This window comes from Macaca nemestrina, chromosome 1, assembly GCF_043159975.1.
Source record: "Macaca nemestrina isolate mMacNem1 chromosome 1, mMacNem.hap1, whole genome shotgun sequence".
Lineage (NCBI taxonomy): Eukaryota > Metazoa > Chordata > Mammalia > Primates > Cercopithecidae > Macaca > Macaca nemestrina.
Window position 1 is genome coordinate 207760215 of NC_092125.1, and position 21700 is coordinate 207781914.

The 21700-nt window shown below is 51.0% G+C and overlaps 1 protein-coding gene and 1 pseudogene across 7 annotated transcripts in view; one reads left to right on the forward strand and one right to left on the reverse strand.

Moving 5' to 3' along the window:
* Positions 1–20472, forward strand: part of CRYBG2 (crystallin beta-gamma domain containing 2) — a 41145-nt gene extending 20673 nt beyond the window's left edge. For 2 of the 7 annotated variants that reach the window (XM_011762972.3, XM_011762973.3), the window contains 15 exons: positions 1388–1527; positions 2334–2460; positions 2763–2798; positions 3144–3280; positions 3442–3568; positions 3832–3971; positions 4080–4206; positions 4443–4475; positions 4606–4718; positions 9338–9467; positions 12056–12195; positions 12593–12716; positions 17388–17546; positions 20018–20177; positions 20285–20472. In XM_011762972.3, coding sequence (XP_011761274.2) covers positions 1388–1527; positions 2334–2460; positions 2763–2798; positions 3144–3280; positions 3442–3568; positions 3832–3971; positions 4080–4206; positions 4443–4475; positions 4606–4718; positions 9338–9467; positions 12056–12195; positions 12593–12716; positions 17388–17546; positions 20018–20177; positions 20285–20373 — 1782 coding nt within the window. In that variant the 3' untranslated portion in view covers positions 20374–20472. The other 5 variants (XR_011624406.1, XM_071098023.1, XR_011624408.1 and 2 more) reach the window with 5 other exon arrangements.
* LOC105494504 (large ribosomal subunit protein eL34-like) lies at positions 14220–14620 on the reverse strand (annotated as a pseudogene).
* Positions 20473–21700: the final 1228 nt, after the last annotated feature.

A 21700-nucleotide genomic window follows, 5' to 3' on the forward strand; every position in this document is an offset into this window, starting at 1 on the left:
AACATGATGAAACCCTGTCTTTTCTAAAAAAAAATACAAAAAATTAGCCTGGCGTGGTGGCGGGCACCTGTAATCCCAGCGACTTGGGAGGCTGAGGCAGGAGAATCGCTTGAACCCAGGAGGCAGAGGTTTCGGTGAGCCAAGATCACGCCACTACACTCCAGCCTGGGCAACAAGAGCGAAACTCTGTCTCAAAAAAGAAACAAAGCCTCTCCAGAAACACGCAAATGTTTACGGACAATTAATTGTGAACTTCTGACAATAAATTTAACTTCATGTGGGAGGTAATGACTACAAGAGAAAAGCAAAGGCTTTGAAGTCAGATGTTTCTGGATTCCTTTGATTCATTCAGCATTGATTGGGTGCCTGTTGTGTGCCAAGCACATGGGAGATGCTGGGTTGCAACAGTGAACAAAAACTATACTGCTCTACTACTTACAAGCTGTGTGACCTTGGGCAGATTGCTTAACTTCTCCGAGCCTCACTTTCCTTACCTGTGACTGGATGAATAACACCCACTGGGAGGACTAAATGAGATAGGGAAGGACATGACCTAGCACAGTGCCTTGCATGCAGTAGATGCTTCGTACATATTTGATGAATGAGTGAGTGAATGAAAATGGTCCTGGTGGGGAAGAAACACTCAGAATACAAAGAGGATCTGCTGCTTCCTGGGATGAGGTGCAGGCAAAGCCAGTCTGGACAGAGGCAGGAATCGTACCTAAAGGAGGGGTCAAAGTTGGAACTCAGGAAGTGACTGTCCATCTTGCCCATCCTCCCACCAGGCTGGAAGTCAGGCTACCCAGAGGTAAGGCTATGGGCCTGGCACTTTGCAGGGTCTCCCAGGAACTTTAGTCCCAGGTCCCAAAGGTTCAGCAAGGGACCCGCATGGGCTTTGGTCTCAGGCTTGGCTGGTTGACCTTGCAAAGACCACCCTAGTCACTTTCCTGGTCTCTGGGGGAATGGCCACAAAGGTTTTCCCAGAAGCTATTTGGAGCCCTGGCTAAATGGACTTGGGGAAGCGGGGTGTTGTCCAAGGGGGCTGTTTATATATCTTTTCTTTTCTTTTTGAGACAGAGTTTCATTCTTGTTGCCCAGGCTAGAGTGCAATGGCTTGATCTTGGCTTACCGCAACCTCTGCCTCCGAGGTTCAAGCGATTCTCCTGCCTCAGGCTCCCGAGTAGCTGGGATTTCAGGCATGTACCACCACGCCCAGCTAATTTTTTATTTTTAGTAGAGACTGGGTTTCTCCTTGTTGGTCAGCTGGTCTCGAACTGCTGACCTCAGGTGATCCGCCCACCTCGGCCTCCCAAAGTGCTGGGATTACAGGCGTGAACCACCACACGCAGCTGTTTATATATATTTAATTTCCCCCCTCCTTCCATAGGACTACAGGACCCCGGAAATCAGCCTCTTCTCTGAGGAGGGCCTCAAGGGGGCGCAAGTGAAGCTAAGAGAGGCCTTGAAGAATTCCCAGGGTCTGGAGAAGCCCCTGCAGGTGGCATCTGCCATTGTCTCTGCAGGACTGTGAGTCTGGTCTATTCTAGAATCTCTTCATTTGACATTCACTGTGCTGGGTGCTGGGGGCACAGAGGTAACAGAACCCAGTTCTTGCCTTCAGGAGTGCTCAGTCCACTGGCGGGGTCAGGCAAGTAAGCAGACAATAGCAATTCAGATTTTTGGGGTGAGGGAGCACAGAAAAACACCATACCATGAGAGGCAGAGTGTGGAAGTCAGAGAAACCTTCCTGGAGGAGGAGACGCCATATTGGGATGAGTTGGCCAAGAATCTAAGCTCCATGAGGGCAGAGATTTTGTATGTTTGTTCACTGCTCTATCCCTGATGCCTGTAGCAGGGTCTGGCACACAGCAGATGCTTCTAAATATTTGTCAACCGAATGAATGGGGAAAAGAGTGTATCTGGCAGAGGGAATAACACATGCAAAAGCCCAGAGAGGAGAGGGTTAAGCTTCAAATTTTCAGTCTAGCCGGTGTGAGCAACAAGTGGGAAGAATTGAGTCCCAGGGAGAAGGAGGAGGCCAGATTGCAGAGCCTCTTTGCATAGCTGGGTTTTATTGTGAGGCTAACAGGGAACTACTGGGGTTGCTGAAGCAGTTTTCCATGCATGCTAGAGAAAAATGCTCCAGCTGTTGTGTGAAATTAGAGAAGGCAAAGTCAGAGGAAGGGAGACCAATGTGGCTACTGCAAGAGATTATACGAGACTGATGGGAGCCTCCCCAGAAAACCTCCTTTTCCCCTCTAAACCTTCCCTCCCACCTGCCAATCTGTGTCCCTTGAAGTCTGAGGTGCAGCAGCCTCTCTGCCTTCCCCCAGGTGGCTACTGTACCCCAAACCATTATTTGAAGACACTCCCTACATCCTGGAACCTGGAGAGTACCCCACCTCAGAGGCCTGGGGCACATCGGACCCCAGCGTGGGCTCCCTGAAGCCCATGAGATTGGTAAAGAACAGGGCACACCCACAGGCCAGGAGGTCTAGGCTCTGCCCCTTGTCCCAAGTAACATGGTCCTGCAGTCGGTGGGAAGGGACGGGGGATGAAGTTAAAACAGCACCCCTTGGAGACTGCTTCCTGGGAGCTGCTATTGGGAATGGGAGTGGAAGGAGAGGGAGGATTAACCTAAGAGGTGGGGGAAGAGGGAAGACATGGGGTTGGGGTTCTCAGGATCAAGAAAATCCTAGATCCCCAGCCCCATCTGTCTTTCCCATCTCTGGGCTGGTGTCTCAGCTCTGTCTCCTCTGCAGGGCTGCCCAAGTGTGGAGAAGCCAGGGGAGCCGAGGGTAAGAGTCTGGGCTTAAGAGCCAAAGAGGGCCTTTGGTGGTGGGGTGCAGGTGTCTGGTTATCATGGTCTGGACAGGAAATCCAGAGAGGAGGGCACTGGGGGCCAGAAGCTGGGTCTAGGGAGATGGGACCTGATGGGCTCACTGGGAACTTGCTTTTGATGTGTAAGAAGGTCAGAGGTCAGAGTAGAGACAGGAATCGGGTAAGGGGATGGAGTTCAGTGAGAAGGTGGGAGGACTGGGGGGTGCCACATTGGCCCGATGCTGGGCAGAGCCATTCCTGAGCTGGCTGAGTGTGTTTGGGTCCAGATGACTCCCTGCCATCCTGACACCCGTTTCCCCCAGGCTGTGGTGTATGAGGCCCCCGGCTTTCAGGGCCGCAGCTGGGAAGTGAGCCAAGACATCTACAACCTTCAGCAGCCAGAGGACAGCCAGAGCCCCCACCTGGCCTCTGTGGGGTCCCTGAGAGTTCTCGGGGGCTGGTGAGAACTCAGGACCCTTCCTTCCATTTCATCACCTCCACTGGCCTTTACCCTTGGGAGTGGGGAGTGACCTGGGCTGCGTAGGGGTGGGGACAGCTATCTCATTCATCCATGGGCCTCCTATGACTGAACCTGCCTGTCCGTCCTTCTGCTTTTGCCAGCTGGGTGGGCTACGAGAAGGAGGGCTTTCGGGGCCACCAGTATCTGCTGGAGGAGGGGGAATACCCAGACTGGTCACACTGGGGAGGCTATGACGAGTTGCTGACCTCCCTCCGGGTCATCCGGACGGTAAGCAAAGGCAATTGGCCCACCTGGCCCCAGGCAGCCCTCCCCCAGTACAATTTGTGGAGGGAAGAATTTGTACCCCCTCTCTGTGTTCTCCCTGGAAGTGTTCCCAGAGGTCTAGCCTCTCTTCCCTCTGCTGCTCTTCTCCAGGCCGTACTGTCAGCCTCACCCCTAATTCCCCGGGTGGGCTGTGACCCTCGGGTCTGGGCACTCCCAGGGGTTTCGGTTTGTGGGCGGGAAAGACCTGACTGTCCCTGGGAACCCAGGACTTTGGGGACCCGGCCATCGTGCTATTTGAGGCCATGGACTTCGAGGGGCATGGCGTGGAGGTGAGCAAGGCATTGCCGGATGTGGAGCTGGTGCAACACGGCCCCAGCACACAGGCCATCCACGTGCTCAGCGGCGTGTAAGTGACCCGGGCTCCGGGAGCGGGTTGGGCCCGGGTGAGCCGGGGGCGGTTCCAGGAGAGGTGCAGGCTCTGTCCCAGCTGACCCGCGCCCCGTCCTTCCTGCAGGTGGGTGGCCTACCAGGAGGTGGGCTTCTCCGGAGAACAGTACGTGCTGGAGAAGGGCGTGTACCGTAACTGCGAGGACTGGGGCGCGGGCAACAGCGCCCTCGCTTCGCTACAGCCGGTCCTACAGGTGCGTGCCGGCCGCGGGGGGGCGGGGCCTCCCCGGTGGCGGGACCTGGAGTTCGGGTGCGCCCCGCCCCCACGCAGAGGTAGCGGGCTGGAGGACCTGCCTGGGCGCTCGGGGCGGGGCCTTGGGAGGTGGCCGGGCCGAGGGTGCGGCCGCGGGGTGGGCAGTACTGAAACCTAGAGGAGCGGAGGCGGGGGGCCGGCACTCTCCCTAATTCTCAATTCCGCCCCTCCCTTCAGGTCGGGGAGCACGATCTGCACTTCGTCTCAAAGGTAAGGCGGGGACTCCGCAGGGAGTCTTTGGGCTCCCGTCTCTCCCCTCGTTTCAAACCTCTCCCCTCCCCACTGTTCTCGGCCCTACTCCATCGCCCTTCTTCCCCTCATCTCCCCTCTCTGCCTCCAGATTCAGCTTTTCTCCCGCCCCGACTTTCTGGGCGACCACTTCTCCTTTGAAGATGACCAGGCCGCTCTGCCCGCCTCCTTCCGACCTCAGTCCTGCAGAGTCCACGGCGGCAGGTGAGGACGTGGAAGGGTGAAGGGCTGGGGGCGCTGGGGCAGAGGCGGGGCTGCAGGAGGAGAGTCTTTCAAATGATTTCCTTCCTTTGGCTACCTTGGGATGAGCTGTTCTGTCTTGCGCCTTTCAATTTTAAAATAAACAAAATAAAATAAGGTTTTAATGGAAAATGGAAAACTGTAGATTGTATAATATAAAGATAAATCTTATTTCCTCTATTCGTGTGCTCTTTTAAATTTTCAGTGGAGTATTTTAAATCCTTGACCCAACGTAAAATTTCATGGGTAAACACTTCAACGTGTGTCTCTTTTTCCCCACGTAGCCAGAAGTCATTATCACATCTAATAAAATTAATAACAATTTGTTCATATTACCCAATACCCAGTCCGTGTTCAGATTTCTCCTATTGTCTCAAAAATACATTTGTGAAATTAACTTGTTTTTCTCAGCATCCAAATAAGGTCCTTGGGGCAAGTTTCGTCATGTTGGCCAGGCTGATCTCAAACTCCTGGGCTCAAGCTATCTGCCACCTCCGACTTCCAAAGAGCTGGGGTTACAGGCATGAGCCACCGTGCCCGGCCGACCCCAGTAGTTTTTGTTGTTGTTGTTGTTGTTGTTTGTTTTTGTTTTTGAGACAGAGTTTTGCTCTGTTGCCCGGGGTGGAGTGCAATGGTGCGATCTCAGCTCATCGCAACCTCTGCCTCCCAGGTTCAAGCGATTCTCCTGCCTCAGCCTTCCCAAGTAGCTGGGATTATAGGCATGTGCTACCAAGCCCAGCTAATTTTGTATTTTTAGTAGAGATGGGGTTTCTCCATGTGGGTCTGGCTGGTCTTGAATTATCAACCTCAGGTGATCCGCCCACCTTGGCCTCCCAAAGTGCTGGGATTACAGGCATGAGCCACCGCACCTGGCGACCCTAGTAGTTTTGATAATTTTCTTGATATAAGATACTCCAGGATCACTTTGTACATTCTTTTTTGCTCCAAATCTAGAATTGGCTATTTGCCATGGAACGCTGGTTCCTTTTAGTGGCAAATGGTATTTAGAGACCAAAATCTGCATGCTAGGTGTTTCAAAGTTATAATGCCCATATCACAACTAATAGTAAAAACCACTGAATGCTGTTGGGAGTTTCCTGTGTGGGGTTTTTTTTTTTTTTTTTTTTTTTTTGAGATGGAGTCTCGCTCTGTCGCCCAGACGGGAGTGCAGTGGCGCTATCTTGGCTCACTGCAACCTCCGCCTCCTGGGTTCAAGCAATTCTGCTTCAGCCTTCCAAGTAGCTGGGAATACAGGTGCCCACCACCACGCCCAGCTAATTTTTGTATTTTTAGTAGAGATGGGGTTTCACGATGTTGGTCAGGCTGGTCTCAAACTCTTGACCTTGTGATCCACCTCCCTCGGCCTCCCAAAGTGCTGGAATTACAGGCATGAGCCAGCGCGCCTGGCCTCTTGTGGTTCTTTTTGTCCTCAGGATATTCAACTATAACCTATTTGTTATGTATTAGTTCAAATTACTGTGTCTTAAACACATTTGAAATAATACTTTTGTGTGTGTAGTTATGTCACCAACCTAAAATACAGTTAGGTTCATTAATTGATTTTCAGTTTTAAGGAATACTTTTCATTTTTATCTATTTCTGGATTCGTTTTTGTTTTTGTTTGAGACAGGGTCTCACTTTCCATTTGGGCTGGAGTGCAGTGGTGTGAACACAGCTCACTGCAGCCTTGACCTCCTGGGCTCAAGGGATCCTCCTGCTTCAGCCTCCTGAGAAGCTGGGACCATAGATGCACACCACCATGCCCAGCTAATTTTTTTACTTTTTTCTAGAGATAGGGGTCTCACTTTGTTACTTAGGCTGGTTTCAAACTTCTGGGCTCAAGCAATCCTCCCTTCTTGGTCTCCCAAAGTGTTGGAATTACAGGTGTAAACCACTGCACCTGGCCCTAATTCTGTTTTCCTATGAATAGTTGCCATGAAGCTGGGCACGGTGGCTCATGCCTGTAATTGGGAGGCTGAGGCAGGAGTCCAGGAGTTCAAGACCCATCTGGGCAACATAAGGAGACCCTGTCTCAACAGAAAAATTTTTAATTAGCTGGGTGTGGTGTCATGCACCTGTAGTACTACCTACTCAGGAGGCTGAGATGGGAGGATTGTTTGAGCCCAGAAGTTGGAGGCTGCAGTGAGCTATGATCACAGCACTGCACTCCAGCCTGCGCAACAGAGTAAGATCTTATCTCTAAAATAATAATTATTACATGAAATATTTACGTGGTTCCTGCCTTAGCTCAGGCTGCTATCACAAAATACCATAGTTTGTGTGGTTTAAATAAGAGAAATTTATTCTCTCACAATTCGGGACACTAGGAAATTCAAGATCAAGGTGCTGGCCACTTCACTTCCCCAGTGAGGCCTTTCTTCCTGGTTTGCAGAAGGCCATCTTCTCACTGTGTTCTCATGTAGTGAAGAGAGAGAGTAGGAGCTCCTGTCTCTTCCTCTTCTTTTTTTTTTTTTTTTTTTGAGGTGGAGTTTCACTCTTGTTGCCCAGGCTGTAGTGCAATGGCGCAATCTCAGTTCACTGAAACCTCTGCCTCCTGGGTTCAAGCAATTCTCCTGCCTCAGCCTCCTAAGTACCTGGGATTACAGGCATGCGCCACCACACCCAGCTGATATTTGTATTTTTAGTAGAGATGGGGTTTCTTCATGTTGGTCAGGCTGGCCTTGAACTCCCGACCTCAGGTGATCTGCCCGCCTCGGCTTCCCAAAATGTTGGGATTACAGGCGTGAGCCACTGCACCCGGCCCCTTCCTCTTCTTTTAAGGACACTAATCCCATCATGGGTCCCACCCTCATGACCCCCTCTAAACCGAATTACCTCCAAAAGGCCCCGCCTCTGAATACCATTACATTGAGGGTTATGGCTTTAGCATATGATTTTGGGAGGACACAGACATTCAGCCTATAACAATTCCAAAGCCAACAGCTTTCATCTCTGTCCCTGCCACCTTTTTCCCTCTCTCCCCCTGGTAGAAATCTTTTGTTTGTTTGTTTGTTTGGTGTGTGGTGTATTCATCCACCGGCTTTTTTGTTATTGTTGTTAAGATATAAGCAAATGTGGCCGGGCGCGGTGGCTCAAGCCTGTAATCCCAGCACTTTGGGAGGCTGAGACGGGCGGATCACGAGGTTGGGAGATCGAGACCATTCTGGCTAACACGGTGAAACACCGTCTCTACTAAAAAATACAAAAAAACTAGCCGGGCGAGCAAGACTCCGTCTCAAAAAAAAAAAAAAAAGATATAAGCAAATATACACTCATAAATTTCCATATAACTATAGACACCAAATATTTATATTTTGTTTTCCTTCTCCATTTTCTTACACAAAAGGGAGCATACTATAACCAGGTTAATATAATAAAAAAACACTAAATTGTACACTTTAAAAGTGTGAATTTTGGCCAGGTGTGGTGGGAGGACGCTCTGGGAGGCCGAGGTGGGTGGATCACTTGAGGTCAGGAGCTCGAGACCAGCCTGGCCAAGATGGTGAAACCCCATCTCTACTAAAAATACAAAATTAGCTGGGCATGGTGGCACATGCCTGTAGTCCCAGCTACTCGGGAGGCTGATGAATTGCTTGAACCCAGGAGGTGGAGGTTGCGGTGAGCTGAGATCGCGCCATTGCGTTCCAGCCTGGGCAACAATAGCGAAACTCCATCTCAACAACAACAACAACAACAACAACATAGTGTGAATTTTATGGCATGTGAATTGTATCTCAGTTTTTTAAAGGAAGTTTGCTATAAACACTGTTATGCACCTACTTTTTTCATCTGTTTGGAGATCACTTTATATCCCTTTAAGAGCTCTGTTTCATTCCACTTAACTGCTGCATTATACTCCACTTTTTCTTAATTTATTCAGCCAATCCACTATTGATGGACATCTGGGCTGCTTCCACCCTTCTCTGTTGCTGAAGTACTATAATGAATAGCCTCCTGCATGTGTTATTTCATGTTCTCAAAGGGTGTCCTTGGGATGGATTCCTAGGTATGAGATTGCTGAGTAATTACTCATGGAGTTTTGCTTAATATTGCCAAATTCCCCTCCATAGGGGCAGTATGATTTCATTCAGTCTTTTCTTTTCTTTTTTTTTTTTTTTTGAGATGGAGTCTCGCTCTGTCGCCCAGGCTGGAGTGCAGTGGCCGGATCTCAGCTCACTGTAAGCTCCGCCTCCCGGGTTTACGCTATTCTCCTGCCTCAGCCTCCTGAGTAGCTGGGACTACAGGCGCCCGCCACCTCGCCCGGCTAGATTTTTGTATTTTTTAGTAGAGACAGGGTTTCACCGTGTTCGCCAGGATGATCTCCATCTCTTGACCTCGTGATCCGCCCGTCTTGGCCTCCCAAAGTGCTGGGATTACAGGCTTGAGCCACCGCGCCCGGCCTCATTCAGTCTTTTCTTAAGTCTGACCTCATTCCCTGCTGCTGTAGTGCCTGTTCATCCTTGACCTCCCCTGGGACAGGGGGTCATGATCAAGTCTTCATTCCCTCTTCTGTATCTCAGGGGAACCTGGGCAGGCCAAGGACAGGTAGGCTCACATACCCTCCATTTCTTCCCCTTCCCCAGCTGGATCCTGTTTGATGAGAAGAACTTCAAGGGTGACCAGCACATTCTCTCTGAGGGCGAGTTCCCCACTCTCACAGCTATGGGCTGCCTAGCCTCTACGGTCCTGGGTTCTCTCCTGAAGGTATCCCTGGTGAGTTTCCATGTCCTGTTCCAGGCAATCCTGGAAGCGGAAGTTGCTGCTGGGGGAGTTCTGGACACAGAACCTGTGTGCTGGTGCAGGGGTTGACTCCAGTGTTTATAGAACCCCCCTAGGTCCCCTTGACTCTGGGGCTGTAAAGCCAGTTTAGTTTGCTAGCTCTTCATTGAGCACCCACTGAGACAGGACCTGGGGACATGGAAAGAAATCGGACACAGCCCTGCCTGTAAGGAACCCATGGTCCCATAGACATAAAGATTACATGCAGAGTGGTACATCCAGATACAGAAGTGGTGCGGGGATGGTGGGACTAACACTCAGGGCTGGGTGGGGCAGGGGCCAGTGCTGCCAAGGTGATGTTCCACGCAGGGAGGAGTGATAGGACCAGCTAAAAAGATGGCCCTGCCTGCCGCAGACCAATGGGAAGGGGCAAGGCAGTGGGGTTGCTGCTACAATGACCCAGAGTGAATTGTGATGTCCTTCACCTAGGAAGAGATGGATGGAAGTGACCACAATAAGGGGCTAGCATCTGTAGGACTTGGTGACTGTGTGGCCAGTGGGGGCAGTACTCAGTCAGAACGGGTGATGCTTACTGAGTGCATAGTATGTGCCAGATGGTGTTTAAAATTAAAAGGCTTCACACCAGCCAGGCGCGGTGGCTCATGCCTATAATCCCAGCACTTTGAGAGGCCGAGGCGGGCGGATTACCTGAGGTAAAGAGTTCAAGACCAGCTTGGCCAACATGGTGAAACTCTGTCTCTACTAAAAATACAAAAATTAGCCGGATGTGATGGTGCATGTCTGTAATCCCAGCTACTTGGGAGGCTGAGACAGGAGATTCGCTTGAACCCACGAGAATGTCACTGTACTCCAGCCTGGGTGACAGAACAAGACTCTGTCTCAAAGGAAAAAAAAATGGCTTGCCACATATACTAAACCTTTTTAATCTTCTCCACAATGCTGAGAGGTGTGTTCCCATTATTATCTCCCTTTTCCAGATGTGGAAACTAAGCCACAGGCTCCAGGTCACACAGTTGGTAACAGGCAAAGCCAGGCTCTCCCCCAGGCAGCTGGTTCTGGGGTCCTAGTCCTTTGCAACTACATGTTGGGCTCTGAAGACAGATAAACCTGGTTCTGAAGCCCGGCTTTAGGTCCCTGAGCAAGTGATTTACCCTCTTCAGCCTGTTTCCTCCCTATTAAGTGGGGGATGATAATAGCTTCTACCTTATAGGGTTGTTGAAGAGTTATAATGAGATCAGGTAAAGTGCTTAGCATAATATGGCCTGTAGTAAACCCTGATGAATGTGAGCTGCTATTATTATCAGTATTATTGTTGTTATTGTTATCATGAAGATGAAAAGGAGAAATCTAGAATGAGGCCAGGTGCGGCGGCTTGTGCCTATAATTCTAGTACTTTGGGCCGTGCGTGTTGGCTCATGCCTGTAGTTCTAGCACTTTGGGAGGCCAAGGCGGGCAGATCATGAGGTCAGGAGTTCGAGACTAGCCTGGCCAACACGATGAAACCCCGTCTCTACAAAAATTAGCTGGGCATGGTGGCTCTTGCCTATAATCCCAGCTACTTGGGAGGCTGAAGCAGGAGAATTGCTTGAACTTTAAAGGTGGAGGTTACAGTGAGCTGAGATTGCGCCACTGCACTCAAGCCTGGGTGACAGAGTGAGACTCCATCTCAAAAAAATTAAGTAAATAAATTCTAGTACTTTGGGAGGCTAAGTCAGGAGGATCACTTGAGCCTAGGAGTTTGAGACCTGCCTGGGCAACATGGTGAGACCCTGTCTCTACAAAAAATTAGCTAGGCATGGTAGCAGAGTCCCAGCTACTCAGGAGGCTGAGGTGGGAGGATCACTTTAGCCCAGGAAGTTGAGGCTACAATGAGCTGTGATTGCACCACTGCACTCCAGCCTGGGCAACAGAGCGAGACTCCGTCTCAAAAAAAAAAAAAAAAAAAAAAAAAAATCTAGGCCGGGCGTGATGTAATTACAGGATTACTCCTGTAATCCTAGCACTTTGGTAGGCCAAGGTGGACAGATCACCTGAGGTCAGGAGTTTGAGACCAACTAGGCTAACATGGTGAAACCCCATCTCTACTAAAAGTACAAAAATTAGCCGAGCATTGTGGCACGTGCCTGTAATTGCAGCTACTCGGAAGGCTGAGGCAGAAGAATTGTTTGAACCCAGGAGGCGGAGGTTGCAATAAGCCAATATCGCGCCACTGTACTCTAGCCTGGGCAATAAGAGCAAGACTCCATCTCAAAAAAAAAAAAAAAAAAAAAAAGCCCCAGGTTTCCATCCTGGCTCAGAGTGCCAGGTTAGTTCTGAGAAGTGCTATTTACCAGAGAGGAGGTTTGAGGGGGAAATTGGGGGCCCAGCCTGGCACTTACTGCCTCTGAGAATCGGGGGCACTCGGCTGCCAGCGTCCAAGAGTCGGTGGCCCTGCAGAACTGAGCTCAGGAGGGAAGAAGGCCTGACATACAGATCTGGGAGTCTGGGTGTCTGGGATTGTGGGATTGTGTCTGGGACTTGGGCTCTCAGAGCCTCACCCTTGTCTGTCTCCTGGGCCCCAGCACTTTTCAGAGCCTTCGATTTTCCTGTATGGACTCCAGTGCTTCGAGGGGAAGGAGATCGAGCTCAGCAGGGAGGTGCGGAGCCTGCAAGCCGAGGGCTTCAACAACCACGTGCTGTCCGTGCGGATCAAGGGGGGCGTGTGAGTGCTGAGGGGAGGCACGGGTGCGGGGGCTGCTGGTGGGGATGAGTCATGGCAAGACGGAGATCCTGGGGGTCTCTGGCCTCTTTCCCCTCCCCACTTTTGCCCCACTCCCCTCCAAGCCAGGAAGGAGGGAGAAGTGCAGACTGAGAAGGGTCACTGGCTCTCAGGGCTTAGACCTCAGCTTGGTGGGCTTCTCAGGATCCTACTTTACCCTGCAAACCCCAAATCTACTTCCCAGCCTCCCTCTCTGTCCTGGGAACCCTATTCCAGGCAGAGGAATCCCTGCATGAGAGAAGAGGAGGTGGAGAACGTTTTGACGTCTGTGTCTCCTCCTCTACCTGTCTGTCTGTATGTCTGTGCTCTTCTCTGTGTCCCTGACACCTGCTGGGCCCAGTTGGGTGCTATGTGAACACAGTGACTTCCGGGGCCGCCAGTGGCTGGTGGGAAGCTGCGAGATCACCAACTGGCTGACCTACAGCGGCACCCAGAGGGTGGGCTCCCTCTACCCCATCAAGCAGGTGGGTAGCGTGGCTGGCGCTGAGCATGTCTGGGGCTGAGCGTGTCTGGGCAGGCCTTTCTGGATGAGTGTCTAGCTGTGTGTTTCCCAAACACAGCATTTGTGTACTTTTGTCACAATTTTTGCCACATCGTCGTTCCTCTTGAGCCATTGTCTACTTAATATTTTTCTCGGCCGGGCGCGGTGGCTCAAGCCTGTAATCCCAGCACTTTGGGAGGCCGAGACGGGCGGATCACGAGGTCAGAAGATCGAGACCATCCTGGTTAACACGGTGAAACCTCGTCTCTACTAAAAAAAATACAAAAAACTAGCCAGGCGAGGTGGCGGGCGCCTGTAGTCCCAGCTACTCGGGAGGCTGAGGCAGGAGAATGGCGTAAACCCGGGAGGCGGAGCTTGCAGTGAGCTGAGATCCGGCCACTGCACTCCAGCCTGGGCGACAGAGCGAGACTCTGTCTCAAAAAAAAAAAAAAAAAAAAAAAAAAAAAAAAAAAAAATTTTCTCTAGATTAACTCTCTTTTTAAAAGTCTTTTAATTAATTTTTATTTCTCAAAAAAGCTTTTTTTTTTTCTTTTTTTTTTTTTTTGAGACAGAGTCTTGCTCTGTCACAAAGACTAGAGTGCTGTGGCAACATCTTGGCTCACTGCAACCTCCACCTCCCAGGTTTAAGTGATTCTTGTGCCTCAGCCTCCCAAGTAACTGGGACCACAGGCATGTGCCACCACGCTCAGCTAATTTTTGTATTTTTAGTAGAGGCAGGGTTTCACCATGTTGGTCAGGCTGGTCTCGAACTCCTGACCTCAAGTGATCCACCTGCCTCGGTGTCCCAATGTGCTGGGATTACAGACATGAGCCACCATGCCTAGCCCTTTTTTTTTTTTTTTTAAGATGGAGTTTTGCTTTTGTTGCCCAGGTTGCAGGTTGGAGTGCAATGGCACAATCTCGGTTCACTGCAACCTCTTCCTCCCAGGTTCAAGTGATTCTCCTACCTCATCCTCCCAAGTAGCTGGGATTACAAGCATGTGCTACCACAACTAGCTAATTTTGGGGGATTTTTTAGTTTTTGTTTTTTGTGTTTCGAGATGGAATCTCACACTGTTGCCTGGGCTGGAGTGCAATGGCATGATCTCGGCTCACTGCAACCTCTGCCCCCTGGGTTCAAGCAATTCTCCTGCCTCAGACTCCCAAGTAGCCGGGATTACAGGTGCCTACCACCATACCTGGCTAATTTTTTGTATTTTTAGTAGAAACAGGGTTTCACTGTGTTGGCCAGGTTGGTCTCAAACTCCTGATCTTGTGATCTGCCCACTTCAGCCTCCCAAAGTGCTAGGATTACAGGCATAAGCCACTGTGCCCAGCTAATTTTTGTATTTTTAGTAGAGATGGGTTTTCCTCATGTTGGCCAGGCTGGTCTCGAACTCCTGACCTCAAGTGATCCACCTGCCTCGGCGTCCCAATGTGCTGGGATTACAGGCATGAACCACTGTGCCTAGCCCCAGCCCAATGTTTATTTAGCTTTCTGAGTCTGTGCTTGTGCCTTCAACACTTTCAAAATGATTTTCAGCTGCTGCGTAAGGCCAGCAGGCTTGATCCTGTCACAAACACATTTAGCACACATGGAACCGCCATAGGCCCTCCTGACATGTTTTTTGTTTGGGACAATCTCATAAGTACTTTAGAAACTCACGGCATGAACCCCTTGAAGTCTGCCTGGGCACACGCCACAAGCAGATTTTGGTGCTTTCCCAACTTTGTTGGTATAAAGGTCAACAATTCTATTACCAGGGGCTCGGGACTGCCTAGTTTTGTTAGAGGCTGTACCATAGGAAAACCTATAACAACAATATGTCAAATGCTGGAACATTCTGAGTGTCTCTAGACAACATCCCCAGAAGAGGAAAAAGAAAAAAAAAATCACATTTTTTTTTTTGTAATTTTTTTTTAGTAGAGACGGGGTTTCACCGGGTTAGCCAGGATGGTCTTGATCTCCTGACCTCGTGATCCACCCGTCTCGGCCTCCCAATGTGCTGGGATTACAGGCTTGAGCCACCGTGCCCAGCCTCACATTTTTTTTTTTACTTTACCCTTGTCGTAAGGAATGATATCTATAAAGTCATGAGTTTCATGTGTATATATGATTTTTTCTTTCTTTCTTTTTTTTTTTGAGATGGAGTCTCGCTCTATCGCCCAGGCTGGAGTGCAGTGGCACGATCTCAGCTCACTGCAAGCTCTGCCTCCCGGGTTCACGCTATGCTCCTACCTCAGCCTCCCGAGTAGCTGGGACTACAGGCGCCCGCCACCACGCATGGCTAATTTTTTTTGTATTTTTAGTAGAGATGGGGTTTCACCGTGTTAGCCAGGATGGTCTCGATTTCCTGACCTCATGATCCACCCGTCTTGGCCTCCCAAAGTGCTGGGATTACAGGCCTGAGCCACTGTGCCCGGCCTGATTTTTTTTAATAGACGTAATAAATACATTACCATTAATTTTTCAAAAATGAGTTATAGGCTGGGTGTGGGGGTCACGCCTGTAATTTCATCACTTTGGGAGGCTGAGGAGGGAGGGTTGCTTGAGCCCAGGAGTTCCAGACCAGCCTGGGCAAGATGGCAAGACCCCATGTTCCTCTACAAAAATTACAAAAGAAATGAGCTAGGTGTGATGGCCTGTGCTATAGTCCCAGCTACTTGGGAGGCTGAGGTGGGAGGATCACCTGAGCCCGGGAGTTTGAGGCTGCAGTGAGCCATGATGGCTCCACTGGCACTCCAGCCTGGGTGACAGAGTAAGACCCTGTCTCAAAAAAAAAAAAAAAAGTTGGCCGGGCGCGGTGGCTCAAGCCTGTAATCCCAGCACTTTGGGAGGCTGAGACGGGCGGATCATGAGGTCAGGAGATCGAGACCATCCTGGCTAACATGGTGAAACCCCGTCTCTACTAAAAAATACAAACAACTAGCCGGGCGAGGTGGCGGGCGCCTGTAGTCCCAGCTACTCGGGAGGCTGAGGCAGGAGAATGGCGTGAACCCAGGAGGCGAAACTTGCAGTGAGCTGAGATCCGGCCACTGCACTCCAGCCTGGGCAACAGAGCGAGACTCTGTTTCAAAAAAAAAAAAAAGTTGATCCACATGGGACTGAAAGTGATCTCATGGACCACCCACTGGTAGTTAGCATACCTCACCTGGGGAAGCACTGCCTGCATATGTTTCTGTACATCCATGCCTTCATGTCTGAACATCAGTATCGTTAATGCACATGTGCAGATAAATGGTAAGGCCATGGGCTGTGTGTGTATGTATGTGCGCTTGCATGTTCCCATTTGAGGGTATTTCTGTGCCCATCAGGTTATTTGTGTCCATGCCTCTGTGTGCTCTGGTGATGACGTGTGTGTGTGTGTGTGTGTGTATCTGTGGGAGTACAGTCATTGTTTTATTTGTATTAATTAATTTATTTTTGAGACGGAGTCCTACTCTGTCACCCAGGCTGGAGTGCAGTGGCATGATCTCAGCTCACTGCAACCTTCATCTCCCGGGTTCAAGAGATTCTCCTGCCTCAGCCTCCCGAGTAGCTGGGAGTACAGGCGTGTGCCACCACACCCGGCTAATTTTTTTTGTATTTTTGGTAGAGACAAACATGTTTGCCATGTTGGCCAGGCTGATCTCGAACTCCTGACCTCAGGTGATCCACTCGCCTCGGCCTCCCAAAGTGCTGGGATTACAGGCGTGAGCCTCTGCGCCCGGCCGGGTGTACATTTATGACTGCGCATACTTGTACTTGTGACACCATTGACAGTGTGTGTATCTTTGTATAGGGATATTTGTATAGTCCCTGTATTCAAGACTCATAACATCATTGCTGGGAGAAATCTTGGAGATTATCTCCACCCCTCACATTTTACAGATGGGGAAATAAAGGCCCAGAGAAGTGGACACGGATTTGCTCTGCAATCTTGGGCAAGTACTGTACCTCCTTAGACCTTCGTTTCCTCATCTTTAAAATGAGGATAACATGTGTCATGGGTCTGTTTTGAGGACTGAAGATAATGTAGGTAAAACCCTTAGAACAGTGCTTGAGTGAGTCAGCTCTCAACAAATGTTAGCTGTGATTATTGTTACTACTATTATTACTTTCACTACCATCTAAGAGCTCCAGCTGATTTGTGGCAGAGCCGTGTCTGATGTCTGACAGTCCAGTGTCCACCCTGTCAGGAACCCTCTTCAACACAGGTGTGTGTGCATTTCTTTCTGTAAGTATGTGTGCACATCTGTATGCCCACACACATCCATCCTTGTAGCAAGCAGAGCTGCCTGGTATGGAGTAGACTGCATAGATCTGTGGTTAGAACATCTGAGTTGGATGGCTGCGTGTATCCATGTGTCTGTGTCTTCTGTGAACTTCTTTGCCATCGTGTGGACCAGAGGTGTATCTGTCAGTTTGTCCCTCTGTACACATCTGTGGGTATCTCTACGACCATGAAACTGTGTGTGTGTGTGTGTGTGTGATACATGTGCTCTCCATATGTGTGTGTAAAAAAGCGTTGACTTAGAAACAGAGTCAAGGAAAGTTTGGGGACAGGAAGGAGGGCTTGGGAGCCTGATACTGGAGAGTCCAGAGTTAAGGGTATTGGGGGCCCAGGTCATCCCTCCCTGGCACCCCTGACTCTCAGCCTCTTTCTGCCACCAGCGCCGGGTTTATTTCCGCCTCTGGAATGCAGCACTGGGGGGATTCCTGGCAGTGCCGGACCATGTGGAGGACATGAAGGCAGGCCGTGTGGTGGTCTCCGACCCCCGAGCGGGAGGTAGCTGCATCTGGTACTACGAGGATGGGCTGCTGAAGAACCAGGTACTGATACAGGGGCTGGGACAGGGACACCCTGGCCCTAGGCATTTGTGGGTCCACGCTGAGGAGTCCGATCCCAATCAGGAACACAGAGGGACGCACACAGAAGCCAGGACCCTGGGGAGGGGAGAGTGCAGACTGTGCCCCCTGGGCAAGTCATGCTCTTCTCTGGGCCTCAGTCTGCAAAAACAAGAGCAATGAACTGGGTGCTTCTAAGGGACCTCCCAGCTCTGATGCCTATGACAGAACTTGAGCCCTATTAATAATGGTAGATTTGGCCAGGCATGGTGGCTCATGCCTATAATCCCAACACTTTGGAAGGCCGAGGCAGGAGGATTGCTTTGGACAGGAGAGGACAGGAGTTTGAGGCCAAAGAAAAAATTAACTGGGTGTAGCGGTGCATGCCTGTAGTCCCAGGTACTCAAGAGGCTGAGGTGGGAGGCTTGAGCCCAGGAGTTAGAGGCTGCAGTGAGCCAGGGTTGCGCCATTGCACTCCAGCCTTGGTAACAGCACAAGACCTGATCTCAAAAATAAATAAATAAATAAAAATAAAAATAAGAAAAAAGGTAGATTTACTCCACACACATTTCTTTTTTTTTTTTTTTTTTTTTTTTTGAGACGGAGTCTCGCTCTGTAGCCCAGGCTGGAGTGCAGTGGCCGGATCTCAGCTCACTGCAAGCTCCGCCTCCCGGGTTCACGCCATTCTCCGGCCTCAGCCTCCCGAGTAGCTGGGACTACAGGCGCCTGCCACCTCGCCCGGCTAGTTTTTTGTATTTCTTAGTAGAGACGGGGTTTCACTGTGTTAGCCAGGATGGTCTCGATCTCCTGACCTCGTGATCCGCCCGTCTCGGCCTCCCAAAGTGCTGGGATTACAGGCTTGAGCCACCGCGCCTGGCCTCCACACACATTTCTTGAGCACCTACTATGTGCCAGGCTCTGTTCTAGATGCTGGGGATATAGCAGTTATAGACAGAATTAGCACCTACCCTCCTGAAGCTTATATCCTAGTGGGGAGAGATAGACAGAAATAACTTTTTTTTTTTTTTTGAGACGGAGTCTTGCTCTATCGCCCAGGCTGGAGTGCAGTGGCATGATCTCGGCTCACTGCAAGCTCCACCTCCCGGGTTCACGCCATTCTCCTGCCTCAGCCTCCCGAGTAGCTGGGACTACAGGTGCCCGCCACCAGGCCTGGCTAAGTTTTTGTATTTTTAGTAGAGATGGGGTTTCACCATGTTAGCCAGGATGGTCTCGATCTCCTGACCTCGTGGTCCACCCGCCTCGGCCTCCCAAAGTGCTGGGATTACAGGCATGAGCCACTGCGCCCGGCCATACAGAAATAACTTAAATGGGCAGAATATCTTAGTGTCTTAGATGATGAAAGTTCAATAGAGGAAGATAAATCATGAAAGGAGAATAGGCCAGGCGCGGTGGCTCACGCCTGTAATCACAGCACTGTGAGAGGCTGAGTGAGGCAGGAGGATCTCTTGAGCTCAGGAGTTCAAGACCAGCCTGGGCAGCATAATAAGACGCCATCTCCACAAAAAGTAAAAACACTAGCCGGACATGGTGGCATGCACCTGTAGTCCCAGCTACTCAGGAGGCTGAGGTGGGAGGATTGCGTGAGCCCAGGAGATTGAGGCTGTGGTAAGCTATGATCACACCACCGCACACTAGCCTGGGCAACAGAGGGAGACTCTGTCTCAAAAAAAAGGGAGCATAGGAAGTATCAGGTATGATATGGGAGCCTTTCCTGAGAAGATGACATTTGAGGGAGGCAGCCGTGCAGATATCTGAGGGAAGAGTGTTCCAGGCAGAGAGAACAGCCAGTGCAAAGGCCCTAGGAAGGAACATGCCTGGGATTGCTCTGGGCTAGCAAGGCTAGCTGGGTGGCTAGAGTGAGTTTAGTGAGGGGGAGGTAGCAGGAGATGAGGCCAGAAAGGTTATGGGGACTGTAGGTATTTATAGACCATTGAGAGGTTTTGTCTTTTACTTAGAATGAGAGAGATGGCTGACCATGTGCCAGGCTCTGCACTGAGTTCTTCACACAAATGCCTCCTATAATCTTTAGTCTAGAGTAGCATGGGGCAGGTCTTTTTATATTCCCCATTTTACAGGTGAGGAAACCAGAGCACAGAGAGGTTAGGTAATTTGCTGAAAGTCACACAGCCAGTAAATGTGTAGAGATTTGTCTGATGCTAAAGCCTACGCTTTGAAAGCCAGTCATGGAAGGATTCCTGGAGGAGTTAATATTTTTCTTTCCAACCCTTTTATGTTTTCTCATGCTGAACCCTTGCAAAAGCCAGCATTTGGGGATTTCCATCCCCAAGGAAACTGAAGCTGAGGAGGATTAAGAGATTTGCCCAGGGCCACAGTCCCTAAGAGCCAGGATTTGGAGCAGATGTGTCAAGGGTTTCTTGGGTACAGTAGAGTCCCTGTGGGGAGGAACAATGCCTGATGACCTCCTGGGGCCTCAGATGGCCCCCAGCATGAGCCTGCAGGTAATTGGACCCCCTAGCCCAGGCTCCAAGGTGGTGCTGTGGGCCGAGAGCCGCCTGCCGCGCCAGACGTGGAGCATCAGTGAATCCGGCCACATCTGCAGCCAGATGTTCGAAGGCCAGATCCTGGATGTGAAGGGTAAGGTGGGATGTACGGGGAAGAGGGCTCCTGAGGGGACTGAGAGCCATGGAGTCCCAGCTCTCTCTGACTATCTCCCTATCTTTTAATCCCCATCCCACCCCCAGGAGGCCGGGGCTACGACCGGGACCACGTGGTGCTATGGGAGCCGGATGAGGACAGGGCATCCCAGATCTGGACCATCCATGTGCTTTGAACCTTTTCACCTCACCCTCCAGCCCTGGAGGCTTTTGCTGGGATGAATGTTTTTATAGGGTTTTTGTTGTAACATAAGCTGTTTTCTAATATGCTGCCAGGTACCCTTGTCTCTGTGCGCCTTGATATTTCGGGGTGGGGTGGGGATTTGTTCACCTGCCTTCTTCCCTGATGCTCAGGCTGGCTTCTTCCCTGAGGCTCAGGCTGACTTCTTCCCTCCTGGCTCCAGCTTTGGGGTTCAGCTGTTAGGTCTCCTTCTGCCATCAGAGGGCGCCCTGGGACCGGACTAACTGGGGAGTGTAGTCTCGCACGGCCACCCAAATGATGTGTTGTGAGAGCCGGGTCTGAGCCGGCCCTCGGCTGTGCGGGCACAGACACAAACTGAGCCTTTTGGTCCCTGTCCTTAGGGAACTCCCAGTCCCATAGAGGATCCTGACGGGTAGGGTGATGCATCCATGAGAAGGGAGGAAAGAAGTAGAGGGACTCACACAGCAGGAACGTCACCCCCCCAAAGGGGTGCAGGGCAGGCTGAGATGTCCCTCTGCACACATCAGGGACCTGCAGCTGAGTTGTCAGGGTGGGAAGGAGTTAGCCAGACTCCAGGAGGCAGAGATAAAGAATATTCTAGGGATGCATACAAGTCCAGGGTGAAAACGTGGAAGTTAGCGTGATGGGGGCGCCCTGGGCCAGGCACGGAAGATAAGTGTGAGCCACACCCTGAAGGGCTGTGCCTCCAGGGCTCTGCTGCACTCACCCCAACTCTGGTCTTAGAGAAGCCAGGACAGGGCGTCTGGGTCTTTAACCCACCTCAGAGAGGGCAGGACATAGAAGAGGGGGAGCTCCCTCTGTCCCTGGAGGTCCTCAAGGAAGAAGCCAAGGTGGGAGGGGCCCTTGGGGGGTGCCCTGGGGCTCCCTTCCATCTCTGCAGCACCCACCTCCCCCAAGCCCAGGAGGGTGGGAGTGGTCAGAGCAGCTGCTTGCCCTTCCTGCCTTCCCAGCCCCTGGGCCAGCATGGGAGGTAGACAGCCACCAGTCATCCTCCAGCTCCAGATGCCTGTGGGGCTGGTTTGCTGGGGATCTAAAGACCATGTTGAGGGGTGTCCCTGGGTCTGGGGATCTCCCTGGATTTGTCATTCTGAAGATACCCAGGTAGTGGGGTAGAGGCTCTCTGAGCCTGGGATGTCCAGGGTAGTGGCATCTCTAGTACCATCATTCCCAAACACCCAGGGATGGGTGAAGCAAATGCAACTGCAGGGGTTGGTGAGGCTGCCAGGTTCTGGGCCTTGTCCCCGTAATGTGCTTCTGAGGGGAGGGGCCCTCAGCGTTGG